Source organism: Ornithodoros turicata, chromosome 5, assembly GCF_037126465.1.
Source record: "Ornithodoros turicata isolate Travis chromosome 5, ASM3712646v1, whole genome shotgun sequence".
In the NCBI taxonomy this organism is placed as follows: domain Eukaryota; kingdom Metazoa; phylum Arthropoda; class Arachnida; order Ixodida; family Argasidae; genus Ornithodoros; species Ornithodoros turicata.
In genome coordinates this window covers 60979721-61007414 of record NC_088205.1, presented here as the reverse complement: position 1 = coordinate 61007414, position 27694 = coordinate 60979721, and the positions used below count along the sequence as shown (strand labels likewise).

General features: G+C 45.8%; 1 protein-coding gene across 4 annotated transcripts in view; it reads left to right on the top strand.

Moving 5' to 3' along the window:
- LOC135394538 (Krueppel-like factor 12) overlaps window positions 1-27694 on the top strand; it is a 334317-nt gene that overhangs the window by 205289 nt on the left and 101334 nt on the right. For 3 of the 4 annotated variants that reach the window (XM_064625320.1, XM_064625321.1, XM_064625322.1), the window contains one exon: window positions 9085-9186. In XM_064625320.1, the coding sequence (XP_064481390.1) occupies window positions 9085-9186 (102 nt within the window). Of the gene's footprint in view, window positions 1-9084; window positions 9187-19888; window positions 19979-27694 lie in introns of those variants that run through there. The other variant, XM_064625323.1, reaches the window with a different exon arrangement.

Sequence of the window (27694 nt, the reverse complement as noted above, 5' to 3'; positions counted from 1 at the left end):
CTGTCTTTCTGTTTATTGTTCGCCCAAAACGGGAGCGTTGATACATTTTTTTCGGTTCCATGTGCCACGGTATAAGTAGGGAGTGACTTTTTCGGGTTAAATGCCTTTCTCAGATTCGTGGGGTAAAAATCGGGCGCTATTTTTAAATCTGTAATTCGGGGAGAAATCGGGCGATAATTGTGCCTTCGGGTGTTTTTGTTTCTCCTCTTGTCTATTAAGTCCTTTCCTAATCTCTCTTTTCTGTTTTTTTTTTTTTTTTTTTTTTTTTTTTTTGCGGGATCGTGATTTTCCAGCGGTAATCCCCGAAGGCATAGACAGTGTTGACACGTGGGTGTATTGCTGGGAACGTAAGTGACCCATTCTTACATGTGTTAGACGTGGCGACCTTTATTCGTCTTCAGTGGAAACGTCACTTGAGGATTTCATAGTGACTGGAATTCGGGGAGAAATCGGGTTTAACCCGAAAAAGTCACTCCTTAGGTATAAGCTAGACCTACCACCAATGTGTCAAACGGTCGACAGTACATATCACCTCATATACAAGGATTTTCCAAAAAGCTTTTCAGGCACTTTTCATTATGCGTCGTGCTTCAATAATGGATGGGCACATTGCCTTTAAATCAGAATGTAGTTTCGCATGGCCGTAACGTGCGTTGCCCATCCATATAGCGGGGAAAGTAATAGTGTTGTCGAGCATTATTATTATTATTTTTCTTTTTGATTCCGTGTTACCGCCGCGAAGCAACTGTGGATAGGAGCGGCGTACAGATGTGGACAGGTGGAAAGAGGACAGCAGGAAGGAGTGGAGGGACAGGAGGCTTAGTATGCGTCCTGGGCCGACTTCTGGGGGAACTGTGCTGACATTCGTCTGGAAAGTATTCGGAAAACCTAGGGAAAACCTCAGACAGCACAGCCGGTGGTAGGATTCCAACCCACCGTCTCCCAGTCTTCAGCACGACCTTGGCTACCACCAACGAGCGTGATGCCTTTCTCGGCCATGCCGCTGATGTTGTCGAGAATAGAATAGCGGTAATAGGTGGTAAGTCCTTAAAAAAAGAAAACTTTATTCCTGAGGGAGGAGTGTGAGGGAATTCAGTTTCCCCTACTTTTAATCTCGTAAAACTCACCCAGTAGCCGTTTGGATCCTCTCTGTCACGAAGACCATGTTAGACCAAGATCCTCTCTGTCCCGCGCATGGAGGTCAGCAGTGTAATTGCTCGTGCAGCTCGTAGTCTACATTCAGAATTCACATTGCGATTGGGTCCAGTTAATCGGCGTTTAGATACTGGCCCGTCTTGTGGGCTGTCAGCCTCCCCGTGTGGTGGTTGGCTGAGCCTCCTGCTGTACTGTCATTGAAGTTGCGACCTTTCTCCACTGACCGGTGCTAACAAGTTCACTCGAGCTATTCCATCAAAGCAGCCCTTCCTGGAGAGATTTTAGATTCAACATAGAATACCGAGCCGTTTGGGAGTGAGTTTCATTGTTGTGATGCTTATGCGTCCAGAGGAGCGAGTTTTAAAAGGACGCATTTATTTTAGGGCAATTTCAATCTCGTAGAAAGTGTTTGTACGTTTTTATTTTGTTGCATTCCGGGCAGCATTCTAGCATCCAGTTGTGATAACCTTTCTGCCTCGACGGAGGTATCGCTGCGATGTACCTGGGGCTTGCATTACTAATGGCGAATTCCTGGTCGTTTAAGTGCAGCAAAAGTTGCACTGGTGCGAGCGTGCATGTTTCACTAGTCGTCCCAGTGCAATGTGCACCGTGTTTCGCTGGTCGTCTCAGTCTCAGTGTGACCCACACTGACGATTGTAACAGCGGTACAGCTTTCGCCGCACCGTGAATATCGGCGGTGTATCGGGGGGCATGTGTTCGACGATGAACTGGGCGAACCTAGTGTAAGCTGCACCGACACGATTTTGCTGTATACCGAGCTTACACCAGCACTTTACACTATGCTACACTAAAACGACCAGCGGAATTCGCCATAAGTTCCGCGAGATCCACTGACAATCATTTTCTGAGCCTCGTCCTGCCGTGTACTTTTGTCCGTTCGCCCTCCTCAAGCCCAGGAGCATGTGTTATGGGAAAATTCATTACGTACGTAATACATAAGCTGCACTCAACACAAACTAAATCGATGGCAACAGGACAATTTAGAGACCCACATCTTGACAGTCATGTCCACGGAGGCTTTCACGTAGGAATATTGCGAGAAATCCCTTTCTCGGTCGTCGCTTTTATTCCGTATAATAAAGTTATTCCTTCGGTGGCCGTTCGATGTTCTCCTTCTATTCACGCACACACGCAAAACAAAAGCGTCAGACGGAAAGTACAGAAGCTGGCACAGAAGCGCCCGCTGAGGCCGCTCTTTCCATACCGCAATACCTCCTCCCAGCCACTTTGGACAAAATTGTCCAATTACCGAGGCTTATCGTCTCTCTTTTTTATCTGCTCGGCTGGGAAAAAGAAAAAGGAACAGTTTGACGACGGGAAAACGCGACGTGGGGTGGAGTCGTATTGTCGGGCCGATCTGCAACAATACTCCATCGAACGAAGGTAGAGGTGCATGAAAACAACGCAGAGACAAGATGGTTTCTTCCCCCGGCAACTCTTAACGACGCTCTGTTCCGCTGCCGTTCGTGTCTTGAAGACGCTTCGAGGATGTTAGAGGAGCTCGAGGGCAAGCGAGAGGACAATGGGGAGCAATTACGGTTGCCGTCAAGGTACACACAAGTCTTTTCTGTGGGTAGACAAGCGCGTAGAGTGATTGAGTCGGCTGCGTAAGACGGTTTGCCGTTTCGCAAGTCTCGTGCTCTCAGAGAATTCGACGAAGGATCTATATATGCTGTTACAATGCTGCTATGCGAACGGTTCTTCCGCGTTGTCATTTACACCATTGATTCGGAACAGTTGACACAAACTCCTTTACTCAGTTTCTGCGTTACACGCGAACTGAGAGATTCAAGCGAAGGAAAGTCGTGTCTAGCTGTATATCAGCCCTGGTCAGTCTTTTTTGGTGGACGGAGGACAGAGACGGAGCAAGAAGAAAAAGATAAACGGGTCATGAAAAGCAAGTCAGGATAGAGTATAGAAAGCTCTCCGTGGAGTGCTGTAAGCGGCGGTGTAGTTTATGTGTCGTCCTGTGGTCAACTGTCGCCACGGGGCAGAATGGCAGTGAGGCACCTCCCCCTGTAAGCAATCTCTAGAGATTGCATAATAGTCAAAAAAAGTATAAGCATATAATTTACGTACGTATTCTCCATCTCTAGATATAGGCAGACTTGTACGTATCTTGAGTACGTACTCAAAATACAGTATTTTAAATACTTTTTCCGGTATTTTGGTACTTTACTCAATACTTTTGGTGACAAGTATTTTTAATGTATTTAAAATACTTTTTTCGGTATTTGCTACTCAGTATTCAAAATACTTTCCTTCCTCGTCAAGCCCTCCAGTACACTTCCCGCCGTGCCGAGATTTTCAGCTCACTGGAATTTAACCCGCTTTTCTTCTTTCTTTTTTCGGGAATTCGCGAATCTGTCATATCCTCTTGTACAATAGGCTGGTCCCACCTTGCTTGTCAATAGCCAACTTCGTCAGAAAGCCGTTCCTATTCATATTGCCAGGTGAATCACCAGGGGATGAGGTACAAGTGAATCCCTGCATTTATTTCCTTGGTCACCAAACCAATAAACACGTGCCACAGGTTGAATGACCCGAACGGACATACAGGACGGATTACGAATTGGTTCAGAACATATCAACAAAGTTCACTTGGGTTCATCAAAGTTCACCAAACATTGACACCAAGACGTTGCAAATGAAAGATATGCTGCAGCATGGCTGATGAAGTTTATTCCTTTCATTTGTCCACGTTCAGAATACACGTTTCACTTACAGCTAATACTAAAGTACTTTAAAGAGTATCTTAAATACTTCTTAGAGTATTTAGTACTCTACTCAAATTACTTTCAGTTTTGAGTATTTTGTAATCTATTTTAAATACTTTTTACGTAGAGTATTTAGTATCTTATTTTAAATACTTTTGCGCAGTATTTTGTACAAGTCTGGATATAGGCACGTAGGGTGTGTCACGTAAGCCTGACCAGAATTTTTATAAAAAAGCTATGAGAGAAGCATAGATGTTGTTTTTGTAGTTGAGTTCTACGGCCAGGCGGACATCCTCCGGAGGAGTATGTAACTACCAGATGACTAATTACCCGAAATTCATTCATTACCTTTTTAATTAGGAAATTTCGGGCAAAAGCGAGATGACAGATTGAGAGACTATCCTCGTTGAACGCCATTCCACGTTTAAAAAATCCAGGGATGGGTATTTTTATGCACGTGCGGGTTTCAGGATTTGTTAAACGTGAAATGGCTTGCAACTAGGATAGTCTAATCTGCCATCTCGTTTTTGCCAGAAATCCCCTAATTGAAAAGGTAATTAATGAATCTTAGGTAATTATTCATCTTGTAGTTGCACACTTTCTTCGAGAAGATGTCCGCTTGACCGTAGAACTAAACTGCAAAAACAACATTTATGTTGCTCTCAAAGCTTTTCTTAAATAAAAATTCTGGTCAGTCTTACGTGACGCACCCTGTATAACGACTGACGTGGTTTGTACTGTTGCATACATGCTGTGCACTTTAAAGCTATACAAAAAAATTCAAACTAAAAGAGAGAAAAAACATAGTGAAAAGTGAAATAATAAGATTCTATAGTATCGAGTGAGAATTCTCTGAGCTCAAGCTTCATGACTCAATCTCATGAGTTCTGGCAGTACAGCTGTCCGACGCCCCGTGTGAAGTAGTCGCCAGGGGCGACTGCCCCCTGTCGCACACCACCTCAGAACGGCTCAGGTGTGCGTGCTGACATAATCTCGCATTCCGGGGAAAAAGCGAACTGTTGCCGTCAGAAATGACAGAGGCGTGAGTCGATCACGAAAGAGAAAACACGCCCTTGTGGTTATGAGACCGTGGAAACGACAGAGCAACAGGTATAAAAGTACAGCGAATGTAATCGGCCTCTGCAACTCATTATCCCGCACGATGCTACTAACACGTGACTGAAGGTTAAAACTTGAGCTTCTGTGAAACGTTTGCATGTGTCTCTCGAAGACGCCCTCCGACGATTGCACGTGAATACCACAGTAAACGCTTTACCTCTTTCCCTTTTCACTCACTCTTAATATTCCATTAAAGCCTGCGTTCTATCAACCTAGACGAATACGCTGCTTATGCATAGCCCTGGTGCCGGGTGAACCGGTTGCAAACTGGTGGACGAGGCCGATGAAATTCGTATAACCAGGGTTAACCGATAGCGTGAACCAGGAAGGTGATTACGACTGATGACCTTGTGTGTCGTCAGCGCCGGCTGTAGAGCGTCTTGCGTGGTTAATGTCGTTATGCCGAGACAAGTGATTTTAATTGCTGAAGCTAAGTGAGCCTTCGACAACAATATGAGGGAGATTCAGGAACAGTCATTGGCTAATATCGCCAAGTGCTGCTCCGAGGCTCTGTGTGTTCCGCGCAAGTCACGTTGTTAGGCTTTCCTCTCACTGTGAAAGTTCCACGTACAGTGAACGGTTCATGTCGTCTCCATGAATAGCGCAGCTAGCGAATGCTAGTGCTTATAGTTCTCCCACGACAATTATAATTCTGTTCAGCTCGTTTATTAACCCTTCATGCATCACCTTGTTTGTTCCACAAACGCAGAAATTGCAACAAAGTGTCGTTCGCGTATGGGATCCTATATATTTCACGATTGGCGCTGCAGCAGATTTGGTTTTCATAAGCATGCGCCCTCTGGGTTCTTGACAGGAAGCATGTATAGTGGGAAATGAAGCCGTAATAATCTGATTCCCGTCCGAGATTTGACAACAAAAAAGCATACGGAATATCAGGTGCAGGGTTGCCCTTCCCTGGGGTGTACTTAGGCGCAAACGAAGGAGGCTGCGCCTTGACAGCAGTGCCTTTCGTTGAAAAAGGAAAAGAAAAACAGAGAAGGGAAACGGGACACATTGGGAGATCTTTCCTGCCAGCGACAACGTGTCATCTACAACGGGGCAGACAAGCTTTTCTCTCTCCTGTCTGCTTGTTTCCCTCTGTCTTGTTTCTTTCCAAAAGCCGTTGCTGTTGGCTCTGCGTGGAGACGTGTACATTCTGGCCAGCCATCCTGCATCTTACGTGACACGTATGAAACAGGCTTTTCCCGCCTTTCTGTCTTTTTTTCCCTATCCAATAAGCATCTCGCAGGTGCTATTTCCAGAAAAACGCCGGCTTTTCGAAGAAACCCCACAACGTCCCACGGAGTTCAAAAACGCTTGCCGACAACGAAACAACGCCCTTCTTGAAGACTCCCATCCGTGGACATTATCTGCTTGTGGCTGTCTCTCTTTAAGGCTAAGAACTCGATAAGAACGACACAGAAGCAACGCTGCCTTGGCAAGAAGAACGGCGATGGTTTTGTCTGATAGCACTGCTCCAAGACGGAGGGCGAAGAGACAGACGGCCTGGACACGGGAATTTCGGAAGGGCATATTCATGGGTGGGGCATGTCCTGACACGAGCGCCCTAAAGTTATACTCTGGTGGGGTAGCTGCTATTTCTGGAGAAGTCTTTGTCGACCCCTCTACGGCTGATGGGGTGCTGGGAAGATCCTTTGGATGATGTTTTACGTGGCGTCTCAAAGTATTCTCAGGTGGAGGTGGCAGAGGAATGTGGCCTTGAGTGTCGCTTGCAAGTTGGGGAGTTCTGTGATGATTTAGATGGGCTGAGGTTAGGAGGCTACAATGTGTACTTTGGTGGAAGAAACGAGAAATATCCCAAGGGATGTGGCTCTCTGGCTGTGTTTGAGGATGGCGCGCTCAGAAGAGGGGTGGGGTAGCACTGCATAGTCTGAAACATGATACAGGTCTCGAGAAAAGTTTACGGGACACCAGAGCGACGTATTTCTTGATCGGAGCGACACCCTAACAGCGAACGGGAGTGCACACACCTATTGAGAGGTGCATGGGGTGGGTGTGGGGGGTATATGTTTATTAAGAAAAGAAGAAATGAAAGTTTAGCCACGCAAAGAGCCCGCTTGCTATTCAAAAAAAAAAAAAAAGGAAAAGAAGAGAAAGGAAGAGGAAGGATGTGCATGGGATACCCAGTCATCTGTCTGTAAGTGTATCTGCTCTCCTTTTCTGCAATGGTGCCGCTCCGACGAAGATATACACCACTCTGGTGTTCCGTAAACCTTTGTCGGGCTCTATACGTTACTGTGGGTTTGTCGTGTCTTTGAAAGTCTGCATCACCTATAGAAACTGAACGGCAGTTTGCGAGTGAAAACTTAGACACACACTGTTTGATGCGTGAGACAGAAGATGGAACTTGAAGCAGACAGGACTCTCTTGTCTACTGGTCCTGTCTACCTCGTGTCTTCTCTTTTCTCTCTCTCACATAGGTCGAAAGGGAATTCTACCAACTTCGAATTTACTGTTTGGTCTCTACGACGACGAGGACAGTATGCGATAAGCGGAAAGCAGCGCACGTCTCGCAGTTTTTTCTTTAGCTTACACCCTTCACGACGTCTTAACCGGCAGTCATAGACGCAATAGACCTTTCTAGACGCATCATCCGCTAAGCCATACAATGTTTTCCCCCCACCTCCTCCACTCCATTCGACAACCATTTCCCCGGCAACTCATCCACACGGCCCTCGATCACGACTTCTGCTCCTCAAATTTCCGAGAAGTTACAAGTACGCGTATTCTCACGAAAAACCTTCTTCTGCAGCCACATCTCTTCATAACGCTTGTCTCCAAATGAGGTCAGTGCCAGGAAATACCATCTCTGCGACAAATAATCCCAGGGAGGGGTTCGTTCGCGGCCCAACCCACGGTTGGAGCACAACAAGCTGCCTCGAACTGGGTCGGAAATCTGCCCACCGTTGAGGGACTCCGGAAGTTCTTGTACCTAGAACTACTTCCGGATTGGCCGATTGCCACCTCGACCTTTTATTGTTAATGTTGTCGAACTATAGTGTTCTCGGAATTGTGTAACGCCGGGTGCTCGCAGTTTTCTTATTTGTATACAGACGCGCGCTCTTGTAGACGTCTGTATGTATTTGGACGACCGGAAATAAAAATGTGTACTAAAAAGATCGATATAGGACATTACGTTGACTCCGTACTTTCGCTAGAAGTAGGAAATGGTAACTTAGTTTCGGATTTGGTGTCCTCTGAAGGACAGCGAACGGTTTCTGGAACGTCCTTGAAGCCATAACGTGTAGGACATTACGGGTATTTTGGTGCTGAAGAGTATTTCGCAAAAGCTGCGCGATTCGTTTTTCTTTAATTTAGCGGCTTTTATATCTTAATAAATCAATTTAGCGTTCCTCGGGTTCTTAGAGCACAACGAAACTTGTTGAAACATTGTGCAAAACACTGATATATGCAGTGTGGTAATAAATAAAAAAGTAATAAAAATATATAAGCATAAAAATACTCTGCGAACTTTGGGAGATAAATGACTGCACTGAAACAGTACTGGTACTTCTTAGTTAAAGTGATAAAGACCCTCAGTGCAGTCCGTAAAAAAAAAGAGAGAGGGAGAGAGAGAGCAGAAACGCTACATGAGACAAGGGCGAGCACAGCATTGTGCGCGTCGTCCCTTGCAGTATTTTTTAAAAGACGGCACTGCGATTTTCTACCGCCGTTAATTATTGCCTCATGCCAACAAGCCCACATCATCACGACGCGATTATCTTACTGGTACTTTCCTGTCTATAGCCGTAGCTCGATGCATCATCACCATGACTAGCACCACCGTCACTTGCTGATTATAGTTTTCGAACGAAAATGAGTCCGCCTTGGTAGTGGGGGAGAACCCGAACTCATCGCCATCAATTTATTTAAACATTCAAACATTTACTACCGAGCGAACATGAATGTTGAATGCAGTGTCTTCCACAACGGAATACGGGTTGCTGTACAGTTTTCATGATTTGTGACGTGTACGACCACCAAACTGCATCGCAACAACCATGCAAACGAGTTCTTTTATGAGAAAAAGTTTTTGTCTTTTATATTTCAGCGCGAGAGCCCCCCGCTGCCCCATCCCGGAAGGACCCTGCTCCAAGGGCTGGCACCCGAGTCCAGGCCTTTGCATATGAGCGACAGGATGAGCTCCAAGGAGGTATATATTTCTTTTCACTAGTACAATTCGTAACGTGAATTTGAGCCAGAAATCGTCACGAAGTCTGGTCGGGGTCTATCCAATGTTCGATCTCGGATAGCCCATGCGCTTCACAACCTCTAGCTTATTTCTAGGGTTTGTGGTTTTCAGCATTTGCCGAAAAATACTCCCCGAATGATTTTTTTTTTCAAAATCGGAATATTCCGAAAAAATCCGAATATGCAGTACCATGCCAGCTGCAATCCTTTGAATAGGAAAGGGAAATCCCCGTTGGAATGCCCCACTTGTGGACCGTAGGTAGAGCCTCGCATTAGAGTGTTTTAGTGCACCGTACGCCATCGCCTTTGAGTACATAAGGGATAGTGTTGGTGGTACCGCGCACGCGCAAAACATAAAGAGAGCTTCGCGCAGTGCGCAGAACTTAGTGCTGAACGCAGTGCTTATAGAAGGATGCCCTGGTTGCGAGGTCAGTTATCGCAAGGAAATGTTCCGACTTCCCAAACGGTTCCAAAAGCCGATCACTTACGCCCTAGCCTTCTAGTTCGAGTTTTTACTCCTTGAGCTCTTCTGGTTACACACCCGTCCAATATCGACTTAGACTCACCCTTGTTACCGTTTCTGAGGTCCGTTAAAACACGGTCAAGCCAGCGAGACTTTCTTGTGGAATTGAATACGAATAGATGCCCTCATTCGGGCATTTATTTTCGGGGCGGAATATAGCTGCCGAAAGAATACGATTTTTACTGAACCATATAAATGCCGATAAACACCCCCCGAATTAGCTCGAAATAAAATGCCGAAAACCAGAAACCCTACTTATTTCGGAGGGTGCCGAATGTGCAGGGCAGATGTCCTTCCATATAGAGGCAACTGCATTGCCTGGGTCGCGTTGAAGCTGAACCGCACGCGATGTTCGTATTTGGAACGAAAGAGAAAGCCACTGGCTGCGTATGGACCTTGCTCTGATGATTCTGAAAGGAAGACCAGCGCGCACGCGATATTCAGTGGGACGGGGTAGATATGTAATGTTTGAGCGTTCCTATCGTATTTTAGTGACATCTAGCGTGGGAAATGGAAACGTGCCCTGCTCCTTTCGAAAGGTGACAGAAAATGCGATTGCTTCGTCTTTGCGGAAATAGTCGTTCCACACTCTTCAAAAACAGAGCTTCACCACATAGCACGCTTCTAGCAACACACTCTTAAAAATGAACTTCACCGCGTAGCACGCTCCTATAGCCAACCATCATCTCGAATGATATCGTTATCTGCCCTGATTTGTTAAAAACGGGAGGCGTATGCCTTTTCTGTGACAATTATGAACAGCATAAGTGTCCCAAAAAAGGCGTACGCCTCCCGTTTTTAACAAATCAGGGCAGATAACGATATCATTCGAGATGATGGTTGGCTATAGGAGCGTGCTATGCGGTGAAGAGTGCAAGGGCAACCATTGTACAGCGTGATACATTTATCATTCTCGATTTATGGTAAGCGCGGGGCGTGCGCTTTTTGTAACAATTAACATAACTGCATAAGTGTCACAAAAATGCGTGCGCCTCCAGTTTTCAACAACTCGGGAGAGAGAACGACGTCATTCGGGATGATGGTTGACTATAGCTGCGTGCTATGCGGCGAAGTTCTGTGTGAAGCGTGTGGTTTATCTTTAGAAAATACGGTGTCATTCGCGAATATGAAACGATGTCATTGCTACACGAATAGGTAGCTGGACACACGTAAGTGAGAGGATTGCGCAGAGGTGTCATTGATTTTGTAAAATCTGTTGACAGGTCACAGGGAACACCTTTCCTAATGAAAAGACAACGAAAAGGTCGCGACAGTGTTTTGTCTAAAAAATATTGCTTCTCAAGTGCGTTTTCACTTTTCTGAAGACAAATGTCTAGTTGAGAGAGACGATTACGTGGTTCAGAAAAGTTCGATATATGCTCGTTCTCGACTCACTCTCTACTCAGGCCTACACTCTTAAAAATGAACTTCCCGGCATAGCACGCTCCTACCGAACCATAAGCCCAAATGATATCATTATCTGCCCTGATTCGATGAAAACGGGAGGCGTACGCCTTTTTTGTGACACTTATGCTGTTCATAATTGTCACAAAAAAGGCGTACGCCTCCCGTTTTCATCGAATCAGGGCAGATAATGATATCATTTGGGCTTATGGTTGGGTAGGAGCGTGCTATGCCGGGAAGTTCATTTTTAAGAGTGTAGGCCTGAGTAGAGAGTGAGTCGAGAACGAGCATATATCGAACTTTTCTGAACCACGTAATCGTCTCTCTCAACTAGACATTTGTCTTCAGAAAAGCCTCCCGTTTTCAACAAATCAGGGTAGATAACGATATAATTCGAGATGATGGTTGGCTAGGAGCGTGCTATGCAGTGAAGTTCGTTTTTAAGAGTGTATGTGTAGTATTGGCGCACTGTGTTTACATTCAGCAGTTTAAAAAGTCGCCGTTCCAACAAAATTTGTGGTTACATGAAAAGAGGGGGAAAAAATAATCATAACTTCCGGTGCAACCGGATGCAACCACGAAATAGGGGAAAAACCACGTCCATTAGCAACCATATTTGTTTCTACATATCTCATCTTACCTAGGAACCAAGCATTTCAGCAGTAAGTGTTCCGACTACGTTCCCCATCATTACAGTTCAATGGTACTACCAATCACCCATAGTAATACAGGTACATAAAAAATAGTCGCACGGCGTCAGAGGGTTGCCTAGCTCTATCATTTGCCGTTAGGTTTTCGCGCACCTAACCACGCGCATGAGAATCAAATATCGGTGCAGTGTAGTGTGCAATTCAAGGTTGCACAGCTGAAACAGAAAGGAGAGGAGGACCAAAGCTCCTCACAACAAACGTGTGGGGGCGGTAGTGGTGTGCCGCCACCTGGTGTTCGGGATTACTGTGGGGGTCGCCACAGTCGCGCGTGTTGTTGCCGCGCGCGTGCCACTACCACTACCATGCTATTCTAGTTACAACCTCCCGTTTTTTTGTTGTTGTTAGGTGAGCATCGCGTACCCCTGACCTCATTTCGGTAGCCCGAGCCTGTAGGTTACCCGCGGTTACCGAGAATTTAGATTGGGGCAGCTGTTTTATAAAAAGAGAGTCGCTTTTTTCAATGTTGACAGTTGATCGCGAGAAATTTAACGATACAATTGGGCGGCCTTTTTATTTGCGATGTGGAGATGTCCTCATGTTGGAAGCGTTACAAGGTCGCGAGGCGGCGTTGGAAGGAAAAAATCAAATAGGGTCAGAAAGTTCGTTGTGGGGTCCTTGAGCGCGGTAGTGTATTTATGAGCTTGTTCGGGTATTGATGATCGTTGTGGAAGTAATGCGTATTGATAGAACGTTGCAGGATTTTGAGTGTACCAAGCGTAGACAGGGTTGCCCTTTATGTCGTGGCCATGATCAGTTAGTGAGCAGGGCTTTCCCTAGCGTTCGTATGGTTGACGGAGGTATGGGCACCGTGCGCTAGAGTTTTCTATCGACGGCAGCGGCCCCTCGAGGGGAAACGTGGCGTAATGCCCTGGTACCAGCCAGCAGCGTCTAGCAGTGCTGTGCTAGTTTCGCCGTTCGAAAAGGGCGATTTGAAGCTGCCTGCATAAGAAAGTCAAAGGAGAAGACAAAATGGAAACTAATTCTATGTGGTAATCTGCCACGACAACCAAGTTACTGTGAAAGAGAGGCAACTTGCCGTAAAGTTTTCGTCCTTCTCGCTGTATCGTCCCGCCGATCACGTATTTGAGAGAGCGCTTTCACGGCAATCCACCCAACGTGCCGCTCAAATCCGTTGTTTGAAACTTAGAACTCATTCCTTGCATTTAGTATATTTGTCAATGACCAGTTGAGCATCACGATGCGGACTTATAGCGCAGGAACTGACGTGAAAAAGTTGCCAATGAACATCGTGGAGCTTGGCTAAAATTAGTGTCTGCCATATGTCGTACAGTATTTATCTCTTTTACTCGGACCCTAATTTTGCGGCGTGTCGGCGAAGACTGGATTTGGACCTCGTCTTCCTTCAATATAAAGCTTGCATGCGAACACAGGGAGTTATTTGTCCTCCCCGAGCTGCGTTTCGCGAGCCGTCATCATTTTATGTAGGTGCATTCTGTCCCTATGATCTTATTATCGTTGCCAAATCTTGTGATCTCGGTTTACAAGTGGTTCTTTGCTCCTTCCTATTCGTCCGCGCGCACACACGCAAACACACACAAAAGTAATCATGCGTTTGTCGAACAGCAACCTCACTGTTCCTTCTTAATTATTGTCATTTTTATTTTATTTTTTAGCATAGTTTATGTTTTGTGTTTCTTTTGCGTGATATTTCTGGCTGCTTCTATGTTGCAATTTGCGACTATGTGTCTGATGCGCTATGTCCACCTATACTAAGGCCGCTGTGGTCGTTGTTTAGCACTAATAAAACATTATTATCATTACATATCCAGTTTCAAACAAAAACACGCCTTATTTATATCCTGAAACAATCTTGATTGACTGATTGATTTTTATTACTATGACTTTGCATCAAATGCAGGCACAAAGGGCTAAAAGGGAATCCCCCGACTTGAGCGATGCACGATTGGGAATAATTTGACTAAGGAACTTATCCTGACAGTGCATCATCACGTTAACGGATTATGCATAAGAAAGAAACGAGAACGTTTTTTTCCCGCTATCTTCGTAATGTATATTCCAATTTGTTGTTGACTGTATTATTGTGAATTCTTCAGTGCGAGATTTCCGTCCTCATAGCGCAGGTACTGGACGCAGCTAGTCTCTGATGTGTAGTCTCTAATTGGTAGTCCCTTGCGGATAAATGTGCACTTAACTTCACGTAAATACGGGCCGCGAATACTACACGCTTGTCTGCGCTACACACTGTGTCACACATTCTGCATAGACACATAATGTTCCACGTGCAAAAGGCTTTCCCATCGCATACATTTTACGTGACAAACCACTTCCGCACAAGTAGTCTCACGGGTTAATGAGTCCAAAGCCCCAAAGCCGATATATAAAATTCGGGAAAACACCCGTACGCACCAAAGCTACATACGCGAAGGCGCCGATACGGCGTCAGTACCAGACCGTTACGGGTGAAATCGCCACGGGTGGCGCTGTCGATCAAGCGACCGCAGCGTCCTCTCGCTAATGCACGGTGCCCATAAGGGAATTATCCATCACGAGTGTGGAGAGTTGAGCGGTTGTGATTGAAAGAGGGACTGCAAACATATATTTGTGACGTGTTAACGTCGTGTTAACGTTGAGAAGTAGTCCTTCGAGCTGTAATGAGTAATCAAACAGCAGTTATGTTAACTAGTGAAACTGTAAAGCAGAATGCGTGGGTAGTCGTGTTTATGTTTTATATTTGTGACATATCCGATTATGATGTATTTGCGTAGCTACTTGGGTTGCGGCATGTGCACTGTGCACATAAACACATTTTGTCAAGAGCTTTCTTAACTATTCGTATCATTGAAATATGGAAGTCGTCGAAAAAGCCAGCTGAGCCTGATCACTCAGCTAGTGAGTGTTGTGCGCCGACAGTCTGTCGTCCTCTTAGAACATAGCTTAAAAGCTTTTCAGTTAAATTCACTTAAATTACTCATCGAGCAGTTACAGTGCGTAAATTTGAAAACCGACAAGACACAAATGAAGGCCACATCCTTTCTCGAAACGCGAGCAAATAATAATGGACACACGACGTAGGTGAGAGTAACTCAAGATACATTGTATCAACGACCGTTTCATCTTTGCCGAGATGCCTTCACGCGTAGTCGCGACGCACTCTCCGGCCGCTTCTCGTGACGTGTAGCGTCGACCCGGAGTGGATGCAGAACTATCGTCTGCGTCAAAGGACCGCGCCGTGGCGGAACGTGTCTCCTGCCTGCGCGGGACCGGATTAGGTTAAGGTCGTTTCTGTCGCGAGACTTCTGTCCTCCGTTTCATACATCGATCAGTTGGGTTTCACTCAACGGCTACGGTATAAATACGAGCACATCCAGGTACGCAGGGATAAACAGCTGTTTGTGCATCTCGGGAAGGTAAAGTTTTCTGCAGACGACGAAACCAAAACAGATTATGGCTTTGTCGCCTGCTTTGAAAACACATCAAGATGACGCTGTAAGTTGCGCTTGTTGAGTTCTACTGCCGACATAGACGTACGTTTTGTCGTTCTGGCCGATTTGATGGAAGAAAAAATCTGGGTTTGTCATCACAAGGCATGAAATCTTTCTTCCTGAAATACGGAAACAGTTGAAACTTTTTTGTTTCGACCACGTTATATTTGGGTTGCTTTGAATGTGGTGAGAAATGACTACTAGACTTACTATTACTGTTATATTTTTTCTTCTGTTTTACAAGAATTTGAATAATTGCATGTCAACCTACGTCGTGTGCGACCCAGTGTTTCTGCAAATGATTCTATTAATATGCCCAACAACTCAAACTAATTTCAGACGAACAACGCCAAGAGTCGAGCGCAGACAAATCGAAGAGCGAAACAAATCGTGCTACTGTGTGAGAGCGCTGCACGATCCCTGAGGACCCACCGCCTCGATGCCTTCCTCGTCACATCGTATCGCCTAAAACGCAGGACAGAACCGATAATTCCAAAACCTACGGCATTACATGCTATTCGGTAGCTTGCAATCACTGTCCTCGCGTACCTACCCGAGAAAATAGATGCATGCAAGGGGTTAATTTAGGCGAAATACACCATTGTTCCCCGAAGTGGCTTCGACGGCGATTTGTACGCGTCTAGGAGGAAGGTTTTCATTTTGCTCAACGGAAGGTATCTTTGAGTCGTTGTTGGTCGGCAACAACTGCTTGTTTGCTCGAGGCGTTTCTTGCATTGGGTTCTCCCCTTGCTTTCTGGTACTTGATTGGAGGTTGGATTGTTTATTCGGAGGGATCGTTAGCAGCGTTCCATCATTTTACGCCATGCGAAGCGACCTTCTGGCTGCCTTCCGTGCGTGTGATTGCGGAAGCGAGCCCTAAAATGGCTTCGCTCATTTTGAGAATATCGGAATGTGAGGATATCTCTGTGACGTTGTGACGGGAGAGGGCGACCCCTTTGGCAGACAGGATGCTATATGGACTTTGGGCAGAAGAATACTGGGAAAGTTGGCTCAATAAAAAGTATAGTACTTTGTTTACGCATAGGCCATAGGAGAACATCATTCCGCTCGCGTCTGCATTCACCCATGCGTCGTTCTCAGTATATGTAATTATAGCGTTCACTCTTAGAAAAAAAAGGGTGGAGCAGTTACACCTTTTAGGAGGTAATAGTTGCCGCATATGTTGTGCCTGAAAGGTTGCAAAGTTCTATCTGCTACCTCACTCTCAAAACAAAACTTCACCGCATAGCACGTTGTCCGTCAACAATTGCCCCGAATAATAGGGTTACCGCTTACAGGGAGGGCGTACGCCTTTTTGTAGCAATTTGGATATATGATAATTTCTTTTACCACCCTTTTACACCCTTTATCAGACGCTTTGTTGACCTAGGTGGTAACTATAGAAGTTACCACCTTTTCACACACTTTTTTCTTAGAGTGTTGTATGTCCTAAAACTCTGCTGCAAGTTCTGCTTGCTGTTTAGAAAGGATGCGAGTATTTGGAGCACCTGGATGTTTGTTATGTTTTGTGCGCTCATTTGGGTGTACACATTCCTGCATTTCATGATGCAACTCATGATGCGGCTCCATTAATGGGGGGGGGGATATGTTATATCCATTAAAGGGGTTGCGACACTTCATCCCAAGGTTTGCCAGATAAGTGTGCAAGCCAGTTTGCATCGATGTAAACTTGCACTCCAGGTTTTAAGGCAAATAGAGTAATAGACGTGCACAACATCGGTATCGCGAGTACTGAAACTCATATCCGACGGCGGTGGTGGTGGTGATAGAAACGCTTGCCGTAGTCGGCCAGGGAACTGGGCGGGGAACTGTGCCGGCATTTGTCCTAAGGCATCTGAGGAAAACCCAGGGGAAACACCCAGACAGCACAGCCGGCGCCTGGATTCGAACCCGGGTCACCTCCCTCACTCATCCGGCTCCGACATCACAGCGGTCTGTCTCCGCCAGTGGGGCTGGACCGTTGAGGTCAGTTGCTTAGCTACCAATGTGAATCGCCGTAGCTCTGGCTTCTCTGACGCCACAGCCAGACGCATACGCGTGTTCGAGTGTTTATATCTCGCCAAGTACGATACACAGAAAAATAATTAGTTCTTCCAAAACACTCTGGCGTGCTATGCAATGCGTGCATGATGTAATGTACCACACGTGTCACGAGCTCTTTACCGTGTATTCACACTAGTGACATTCCCCAGAATACTGCAGCTTTCTGCTTCCATGCCTGCGCAAGCGCGCAACATCATGTATTTTCTTGCCCTGGCTATACGGACAATATCCTGCGGCTTGGCCACAATATATTCCGTAGCAGGCGACAGGGCTGATGGTGTCGTCTGCTATATGAGCAGTACTCCCGATATTCCGGCACTGCGTGAATGCTCAACGTAAGACGCGGTGGAGCTTCTCCCGTGAGCAGTTTCTTCTTCTCTTCTTCCATATTATTCCATAATATTCCAGGGGTTGCGACTCGTGTGAATATACGGTTAGAGGACACATGTCACAACGTTCATAATATCTCATAAACCTGATCTATGGGGGCATATGTTTAATTATTAAAGCAAAAAAAAAAAAGAAGTAGAAGATGAGAAAAGGAAAGGTCAGTCACAGGTACACAAGGCTGACCAGTGGTTCTGAAGTACAGAGAAGCACGCGGTAGGTGATAGGGAAGAATCGCAGACACGAAAGGGATAACACAGACGTGTTCTGGTGGCTTAGAGGAAGTTGAAAAATTATCTGCGTCATACTCTTCAGTCTGTCGTCTACTAAGTTTATTCGTCACCGAGAGCAATTTTGTATCTTCTAAGGGTAGAAAGAGTAAGATGTAAGGAGAAGAAGAGGAAGGCACAAAAGAATAACAGTGTTCAATATTTCGCCTCAAGCACACCGCCAAAACCATTTAGCGCGGCAACCCGCCAACCAGTACCTCCACAAAGCCATTCATTACGGTGTGCGTTAAAGGATACGAGCGGATCAACAGCTGCTCATTTATAAGGGCACCTCGCAGCGAGACCCAACCGATGTAACTAATTCAGTCGACTGACGGCAACATATTGTTTTCACCCCGAAGAGCCCGTGCAAAGCGAGGCCTTCCTTTACTCTAGCACGTCTACACACCACCTGATAACGGGTTGAATGGCCCGGGGTTGCGAGCCAGTTATTTTTGAAATGCCGTTGAGTGGCGTGAAATCGGAGATATGGGAACGCGCTCGCGCCCCTTTTAATGTGAGGCGACCATGTTCCTCGAAGCTGGTCTTACGTAGGGCCTTCGAAACGCTAGGTGTGTTCTGCTAAGGGATGGGTTGTGCGTGTGTGTGTGTGTGAAAGGAGGGGTTGTTACCACTCGTGTTGTGTTGTAATAAATGAATGTTGACTCCGAGCAGCTTTTTATAGCCGCTTGGGTGTTGACGCGTATAGCATCCACTTATTTTTCTTGTTTGCTCCGCACGAACGTGATTATTCGCGCGCATATGAGATTGAAGAGGTTTTGCTGCGGAAGATGGTGAACGAAGGTTGACCCAGAATGCCATCGTGCAGATCCCGACAAAAGTTTACGGACCACCAGAGCGACGTATTTCTTGATCTCAGCGACACCCTAGCGGCGAACGGGAGTGGACACAGTTACTGAGAGGTGCGTCGCGTACCCGGTCACCTGTTTGTAAGTCTATCTGCTCCTGTTTGCAGCAACCGTGTCGCTCAGATGACTATATACACCACTGCAGTGTTCCGTAAAGTTTTGTCGGGACCTGTACGATCTTTGCATAGAAGTCTATTAGGATGTAACTTGCTGCATTCCCTCAGATGCAGTCGCTACTAACTACAGACTGCATCTAAGTTAGTCGACGGGAAAGGCCTTTTGGTCGGGAGCCGCCGAATTAGCCTGACTATGGCCACCTGATGCTTTTGCTTCACTCTACATTCACCAGATCGGCGGTGCTTCCACTTTTCCCGTTAGTCATTTGCGTTGAGATTCAAGTTGTTTATCGTAATCTAGCCTTTCTTTCTTTGCCAATCAATAAACACATCCAGTCCTTCCGGGGCGAATTTGGAAATAGTTGGAAATATCGAAAAGGCTCCTGGTCAAACCGTGCCTGGTATTTTAGTCCAATGTGACGTCGGTGTTTTCCTACATCCCGGAAACAGCCTCTGCTCTTGGTGATGGACGGCATTCTAGTGGGATATTCACGCACCGGCCCAAGCTTTCGAGATAATATTCCAGTAGGAAAGGGTTAATCATTTGTACAGAGGCATACGGAAGAGGCTCCAGGGTGCCTGGCGGCTTGCCAACGATATGCCGCGCGATGAGGGCCGTTTTCCGACAACGATTTCCAGTCTTGTGGCGCCCTCTATGGCATACCTTTGACGATGGGCGCGGACAAACAAAGAGATAAACAGATGGTGCACTGAGCATATCACCTTGAAAGCATTTAGAAAAGTGCACGGAAAAGAACGTGAAGCGCAGAAAAGCAATCACCTTGGTCTCACCGCAGCACTATATATGTCTCTCGTGAGCAGAAACTATGCAACGTCGCTTCGTTTCGCGTGTTGCTATCCCCAGCGCGTCCATCCTGCTAAGCCTAACCGTAGCTGCATTTCATTCGCGAAAACGACTTCGATGGACATCGAAAACACGCGAAGCTGGTACGTTGCTCAGTGATATATCCTACCTTGAAACACGGTCATTCTCAGACCTCGTACATGTATGCATTGATTTTGCAATTTGTGTTTTTGTTGTTGTAAATTTTGAGATCTTGGATTGAACGCTGGGATATCGGACCAAGACACGCACACACACACAGCGCTGATGATCCGATCATTTCTGCATGCAAACAAGTCTTCTGTTTCAAAACCTGCAGTGATGCTTTTTGCTGCATTTCATGCGTTTCTCCACTGCCCACACTAGCAACCTTCCCGAACCGTACTCTCCGGATCCCTTAACGAGCTGTACTCTTTCCCCCTCTCTCTCACAAAATTGCTTGGTCCCTGGCCACATCCAGGCCACCAACGCTCTGCCCTGAAAGCTCTTTTCACCTTTCTGAATACCATAGCACTTCGATCCTTATTGTGAAGGGGATCATTGTTTCATTCCCCGCATCACCACCAGCAACGAGGTAAAGTATCGCCCCTGGCGATGAAACTTCCCCATTCATCGTCATGCAATAAAGTTGTTGTTGTTCTTTCGCTATGCCTTGTTCCTGAGGAGGGGACGGGGGGAGGATATGTTTATTGAAAAAAAAAAAAAAACACGAGGAAAGGTTAGTCAGGCATAGACCGACTTGCTATTCCTTTCATAAAAAGAAAACGACTTAATAGTGTAATAAAACCACAATAATAATAGTGCGTGATTAACCAGGGGGTATTATTGTCGCCTATCAGTACGTGATTCCCGCAATTAAGTTCTGCAGAGTGTTTCAGCCAACCCTATACTCGGGAGTAGATTTTATATAACAGAGGTGTGGGTTCGAATCCCACCACCCGCACTTTACGGCCTTTCGGTTCGACTTCCGATCATGTTGTTCTGCGTCTAACTTAGTATAGGGTTTATTCACTGAAGTCACCTCGCCGCCACACTGTTGGTCCCTCAAAGTTATGTTCCCGCCTTCGTTCGCTGCCATATGCTTTTTAGGTGACTATTAACGCTGAAAACATGGAAATTATTTGAATACGCTACAAATCACACAACAGAATAACTTCAAAACACCAAATATACGGTGAGTGCGATATGGGTGACGGCTGGGATCGGACCTACAGTATGGCGGCCGATGGCAGCACATCTGCCTGCTAGCGACAGTGGCGATCTCCTACGGATGACGTCATATGTGAAGTAACCCTATTAGACATTGTATTAAAGTGACACTATACTGACTAAATCTCGTGCCTTCGAAACTCTACCGCATTTATGCCATTCCAATCCACGTACCTCGCACTGTATACTCCAAAATATATTTTCAATATGACGTGGAACTGTTATAAAACCTATTTTTATAGCTTGAAGGAGCATGACGTCATGGAGTGCGCAACCTGCCACGCATCTGGCAACATTGCTACTCGAAGGTCGGTTTCCGTCTTCAGACCACAACTGCCGACAGTCATTCAACGTGGGGCGGAGAGCGGAGTCTGCGCGCGCTGTTGTTATAGGACACAGATGCCAGCAGCTCGCGGTGACGTCACCTATACTCTTTTTTAATGGATTCTTTCGAATATTCCCGGAAGCGCGTATAATGTTCACTGATATTTATACTACATTCGGCGTACTCAGCCTAGTTGATTTGCAATACCGGACGTAAAATAAATGTTTTTTTTTAGTTAGTAGTGTCCGTTTAAATGTTTGAAAGTCTCCTTTTTTTCCGCTCTAATCGTATTCGGATCGCACTTGACGGACGTCGTCATTTGCACAGCCCTAGTTATATAGTAGCTGCTCTCAGCTATTCCTTATACTCTTATCCGCGAACGGACGCTATACAACCGACTCGAAGACCCTTGGCAATTATGAATGTGTCGAGTCAAGCGACAGGGTAAGCAATCGGTAAAGAGCTATGGTCACCACGTAATGAAAAACTATTAGTTCTACGCCACCGGAGGCAAAGGCGTACCTTCTTTCAATGCGACTCTCTGGAGATAAATGATGCTGATTCACGCCTTTACTTCCCGTACCATTGGAAACTAATAGGATCTAGTATTGCCGTGTCGTTCACTCTAACTCGATTGGCCGTGACAGGTTAGAGTTCCAGGAACGTCTTAGCTGGATATGCGAATATTGATGGTACGACAAGTCGCAAAGTAGCAGTCGTCGAGGAAGTCTGCAGCAGGCGACACAAGCGAAGTCTGTAGCCAGGAACGAAATTTGTGTGTTAGAGGAAAATTTAATGTGACAAAAAAAAAAAAAAAAAGAGGAAACGAAACTTTACGAAATTTGTAGCAGACGACAGGAACGCATGATTTCTGACACGCCGTTGCACTGTGGACTCGCCGTTCGAGAAATACGTGAAAGAGTACATGAAGCGAAGCCTTATAGCATTTGCAGCGCTGATTGGAGGTAGTTCTTTTTAGCGTGTAAGTGTTCTTTCTGTAAGGTATATACAATAATGGGCTGTTAACTAGTTTAGATAACCACTTGCTATTTTACTAACTTATACCCCTGTCACACTGACACTTTCGATGCGCATTCAGCCAATGCTCATCGAGCTCAATGAGGATCCGGCGCTGCTACACACGGACACGTTCGAGTATAGGATCGAACTCCGATCCTGCTTAAACCGATCCAGTTTGTTAAATGGGATTGAAATTCTCGAGACGGATTGAAGGCCGTTATTGTCATCCTCGAACTCACCGAATTTATAGTAGTCAACAAAAAAATTACATTAATTTGCAAATGTTTCTATATTCTCATTCATGTTGCATTTGCATTTACATTTGCATGTGTTGCATTTGCATTTGCAGCAGTATCAAGATACTGCACCAATGGTCGTAGCAGCATTCCTATACAACCCACGGAAATTTCACGGTTACGGTTTTAGTCTAGGTATGACGGGCGATGCGTTTGCTAATTTGTTTAATCTCGACACCGCGCCCCCCGTAAAGACTTAGTAAACACCACAATGCGGAAGCGGATGCGGTTATTCTCAACTTTTTAGGAACATATTTGTCAATCCCAGCGTACTGCCTCGGGGCTGTTAGCGCAGCCTGTCGACAAGCCAACTTTCCAATACGCATTGAGTTGGACCATGTAGCAGCATCGCGCACCGAACGCTCTTGAGAAACTCGATGCGGATCGGATTCAATCGTCATTGAAAATTCCGTGTGACAGGGCTATTAGTTCTGAAGAGTCGCTGTTAGTAATCTTGACGTGTCTCTCTGGTTTGGAAAAATCGCGAGTCACGGCAACGAAATAAGCAGTCATAGTCAACGCGGTGAGGGCTGTACTTTAGGGCATAGCGTGCACAGGCCGTTATGCCTCTGTTTTACAACCGAAAGTGGATGATGTTGCCTCCTAGTGCTATACTTCCGGTGACGTTATTCTTTTCACGTTGTAACTCAATTTATTTAATTACTTTGCGGCAGCAGTTCCGTCCTGTAGGGACCAACATGTACCAGAACGTCGGCAGAATTCCACCAAACTGCTGATGGCCTACAAACAATGACGTCACGTATCTCACAGCTGTGTTACAAATAGAATAGGCTTGCCATAATTGTACCAATGTATTTACAAAGCACGTCTGGCTAGTCATCATATAGTCACCTAAATCTCGTATCGCAACATCCCACCACACCTCCCCATTGTTTCGCATTTGTTGCGTGGCCTTTGAGTAACCCCGGAACTTTACGAGCCTTTCCTTATCCCCGACCACGCGCTCCTCATTTAAAGTGCTAGACACGCGTCTTATGAGTCTCTGCCCCGAACGCTCTCCGTAATTAAACACACCCCGCGCTCTTTCTTTAGTTTCGTACTAGTTAGTGCTCAGCTTCCTCCACTTTTCCTTTTTTGCTTTATCTAGTTTTCGGGGTATTTGAAGCGCAACGTTCTTGTCTGCAGGCCACGCTCTGTGTCATAATATATACGAGAAATACGCCTGAAACGTGCGCGCTCGTTCCTTGAGTAGTAAAAGTAATTTTCAGATGTACACGAAAGCGCGTTTGTCCACAAAACGGCGAGGGTATAAGATTGCTATGATATTTGATGCGGAAAGGAGCATTAACGAAGACGAAGAAAAAAACTATCGCGACTGACTCATTATTCGAAACAAGCAGGAGGCTAGTTATTAGCACAGGCACACTCTTAAACACCGCATAACACGGTGAAGCTCAACCATTGCATGCCGTTGTCACTTGTGATTTGTGGAAAGCGCGGGCCGTTCGCCTTTTAATGGCAGTTAACGTAGCTACATAAGTGTCACAAAAGACGTACGCTTCCCGTTTTCAACGAATCAGAGCGATGTTATTCGGGATGATGGTTGGCTAAGAGCGTGTCATGTAGACAAGTTTTCTTTCAGGCCATAGTCGTGACGATGCCCAATGGCGTGTGTTCGCGACAACAGCAAGCCAATATCGCCTTTTTGTATCAGTTTGGACCTATCATAATTTCAACAAAAAGGCGAACGCCCCCCCCCCCCTCTCCCTCCCGTTAACCCTATCATTCGTGGCAATGCATTTAAATTAAAGCATGTAGCCAGAAAAATGCCAAAATTAAAATTCCCGATGAGAACCAAAAAATAAAAAATAACTACAGTGCGTATATTCTGCCTGCAAGCAGTTTCGTTTGCCTCCCACAGCGTCTCATGGTGTGTTTTCGAACAGACAAGTCTAACTAAGCGAGCAAATTATGTATCGACGAGGATCGAACATGTTCATCGACATGATTTACGATGTACCTTAGCGCAGGTCTGGTTGCGTGGTACTCGCTATGTGGTCGGAATACTTATACCGAGATGGCCACAGCAGTCGGAGATTATATAACCCGCCGCCGCGAGGGGTGTTTTTATTCAGGCTTAACTTTTTTACGTGGTGGTTGTGCTGCTGAAAGAGCTCGCCGTTTTTAAGGTTTTTACGTGCGTTTCGGAGTGTATCAAGATACTGCACCAATGGTCGTAGCAGCATACCCCTGAATCGCATCATTCTTCTTTCTCGGCTTGTAGCGTTCCACGTGTATTGTTTTACTGACGATTGTTTCGCCTGACTTTGCAAGCAGTTTTGAGACTCAACTGTCCGGTCGTATTGGCTACGTAAGCACCAACCGGCAATCTGCACAGACCCGATCACGACTCGCTCTTTCAGTGTCAAAAGTTGTTTTCTTTGCGCGGTACTTGAGCCGCACTGAAATGAATTCCCAGCACTGACGCGACGATTCAGTTTTAAGGAGGTAAATTGAGGAATGTTCACAACTATAACAATCAGCTTAGAGGTAAATATGTTTCGTTAGTATGTATCTTTTTCTTTTTTTCGCACTGTGGAAAAATCTAACCGGATCGTTTTCTATACAGCATAGTGCTTGGAGGGCATCCCCTTACCATTGCGTTTTTTTTTTTTTTCTTTCTTCACCGTCAATTCTCTGAACGTCTTTGATCCATAGACATTAGATTATCTGCCTGTGGTAATGGTTGCTTCCAATCGCAAAGAAAACTGTTCGCTTTAGGAGATCAATCCGAAGATATACTTACCGGGACTATTAACAAAACATACAACGCAAAACAAGCCGCTAATACGAGCGCGACGCTACTCATGTAACCCCTTTCCTTCAATATACCAGTTTAGCGCCCTCGTTAGTATCATTATATGGAAATTACAGACAGTACCTCATTCAGAATGGTTCCTCGTGACGTAGAACCCCACCCCTTTAGCTGTTTTGCGGCCAATGAATGAGAGGCGCGAGGCTCACGTGACCCAATTTTCAATCTCCCCTTTCCGTCCCCCCGCCCACCCCTGCGCTTGGAGAGCGTAAATCACGTGCAAGCAAGCGAGGGTGAAGCCGACGAAATATGGGATGGTCTTGCCTGGCGGGTGTACAGTGGCCTTAATTGGGACACCGGGGGTTGCTTGCCTCGATCCACTTGATTCGGAATCACGATGTTGGCCGCGCGGGTCACTCGCCACCCTCCCCACATGAAACGAGGGCCACCACCTTTGCGTTGCAGGAAGAGGGCTGTAATAAGTGCAGAAGGCCGAAGCGGTATTGCTTATTGATACAGAAATTGGAAAAGGAGGAAGGAGGGGTAGATAGACGTGAAAGCATATTTCACTCTGCAAAGCCTCAGATTTTATTGGGGCACTGAAAAAATGGCATCCGTTCAGGGCGCCGCCTTCCGATGCACTGTTGACAACTCAGAAGTTTGCCAATGGAGATGTGATAAGCTCGGTGCACAGCACTTTTTTACACGTATCGGGGATAATGTCTTGTCCTGTGATGGCACGCACATTTGTGGTGTAAGTTTCACATCAGAGAACGATACCTGAACGGGCATATTCTACAGAAAACACCATTTATTAAGGAAACCATTCAATTAAAACAGCTGGGTATGTTGCTGACACCATTTTCAACACTGCTATCACACTTTCAGTTCAGCCTAAGGAATAATAGAGGATGTTTATTTGCAACGACACCCCTTTTTAGACGCTAAGAGATGCAAATACATTTACTGTGCACGCTTCCGATTGCGGAACCTTTCACACGCGTTTCGAAGCGGCGCTGCTGTGTAGATCCTTATCGTCCTGTTCGTGCAAAACTTTGCGCATGCCTATTGCATAATTAGTGAGCACTGTTTATTGGATACGACAGTGTTCACTGTACTAGCATACTGTCGTTGGCAAACGCGACGAAAGGAATATAAATATTACGATCGTTCTTTTAAATCTTTCGCTCTGAGTTCTTGCTTGCGTTCTTGCTTTCTCCTTTTGGCAGTCCTGTTTGCAAATCGTTCGTTCTGTCTTTCTTTCTTTTTTTCTTTTCTGTAGGTCAGCTGGAAATGCATTGGAAAGGATGTCCTGTTTACGTTCCTGTAACTGAGTGTCGTTGTTATTTAATGCTACGACAAATTACTTTGAAGACAGTTTCTGCTATCATACGGCATTACACATGCACGGAGCTCCTCTGAGCCACAGAAATCGGCATACATTGAGCATAACATTAAAACCCGTATATACGAGAACGAAATAATGTGTAGGCCACATGTGGGTGTAAAACGATAAACAACTTTATTATGAGATGATGAATGGGGAGTTTCATCGCCAGGGGCGCTACTCTACCCCATTGCTGGTAAAACGATACAAAAACATAGCAAAGCTAGAAATGTTTGTGATGATCAATATCTCGCCGCAACAACAACAGATGTATGATCATGATGATGAAATGGGATGTTTCACCGCTGGGGTGTGGTACCTTAACACGAAAACCCTTATCAGCTGACGTGTGTAGAAAACAGCCCTGATCGGTTCTTGGTGGCGCTACGTTTCGTCATCAAGGTGATGTTGCTTCTTGCGTCACGTATCTATACACCCGTCAAAGATTCAGCCATGTGCACCTGCGTGAGATATACGTAGTTCGGTCATGGGCGTGGTTGCTGTTGCAGATCGTGGAAAACAGCTAACAGAAAGGAGGTGGGACGTCTGTGCAGAAAAAAAAAAAAAGGCACAAGTAAGATGTGACGAGAAGAAAGACCCAGTCATCCCATGACCACAGACATGCCCTAAACGAGCATTTAATAAAAATAAAAATAAATGCTCCCTTTTCGTATGGACGGCGAGACGCTCCCTGTCAAGCGGAGATTTACCACTGTAACTATTTACATTGGAGGAGGTTTCACTATGTTTCTTGGAAGCGCCCAGAGCCCACAGAACCGACCCCGCCTAGAAGAACAACCAGAGGAA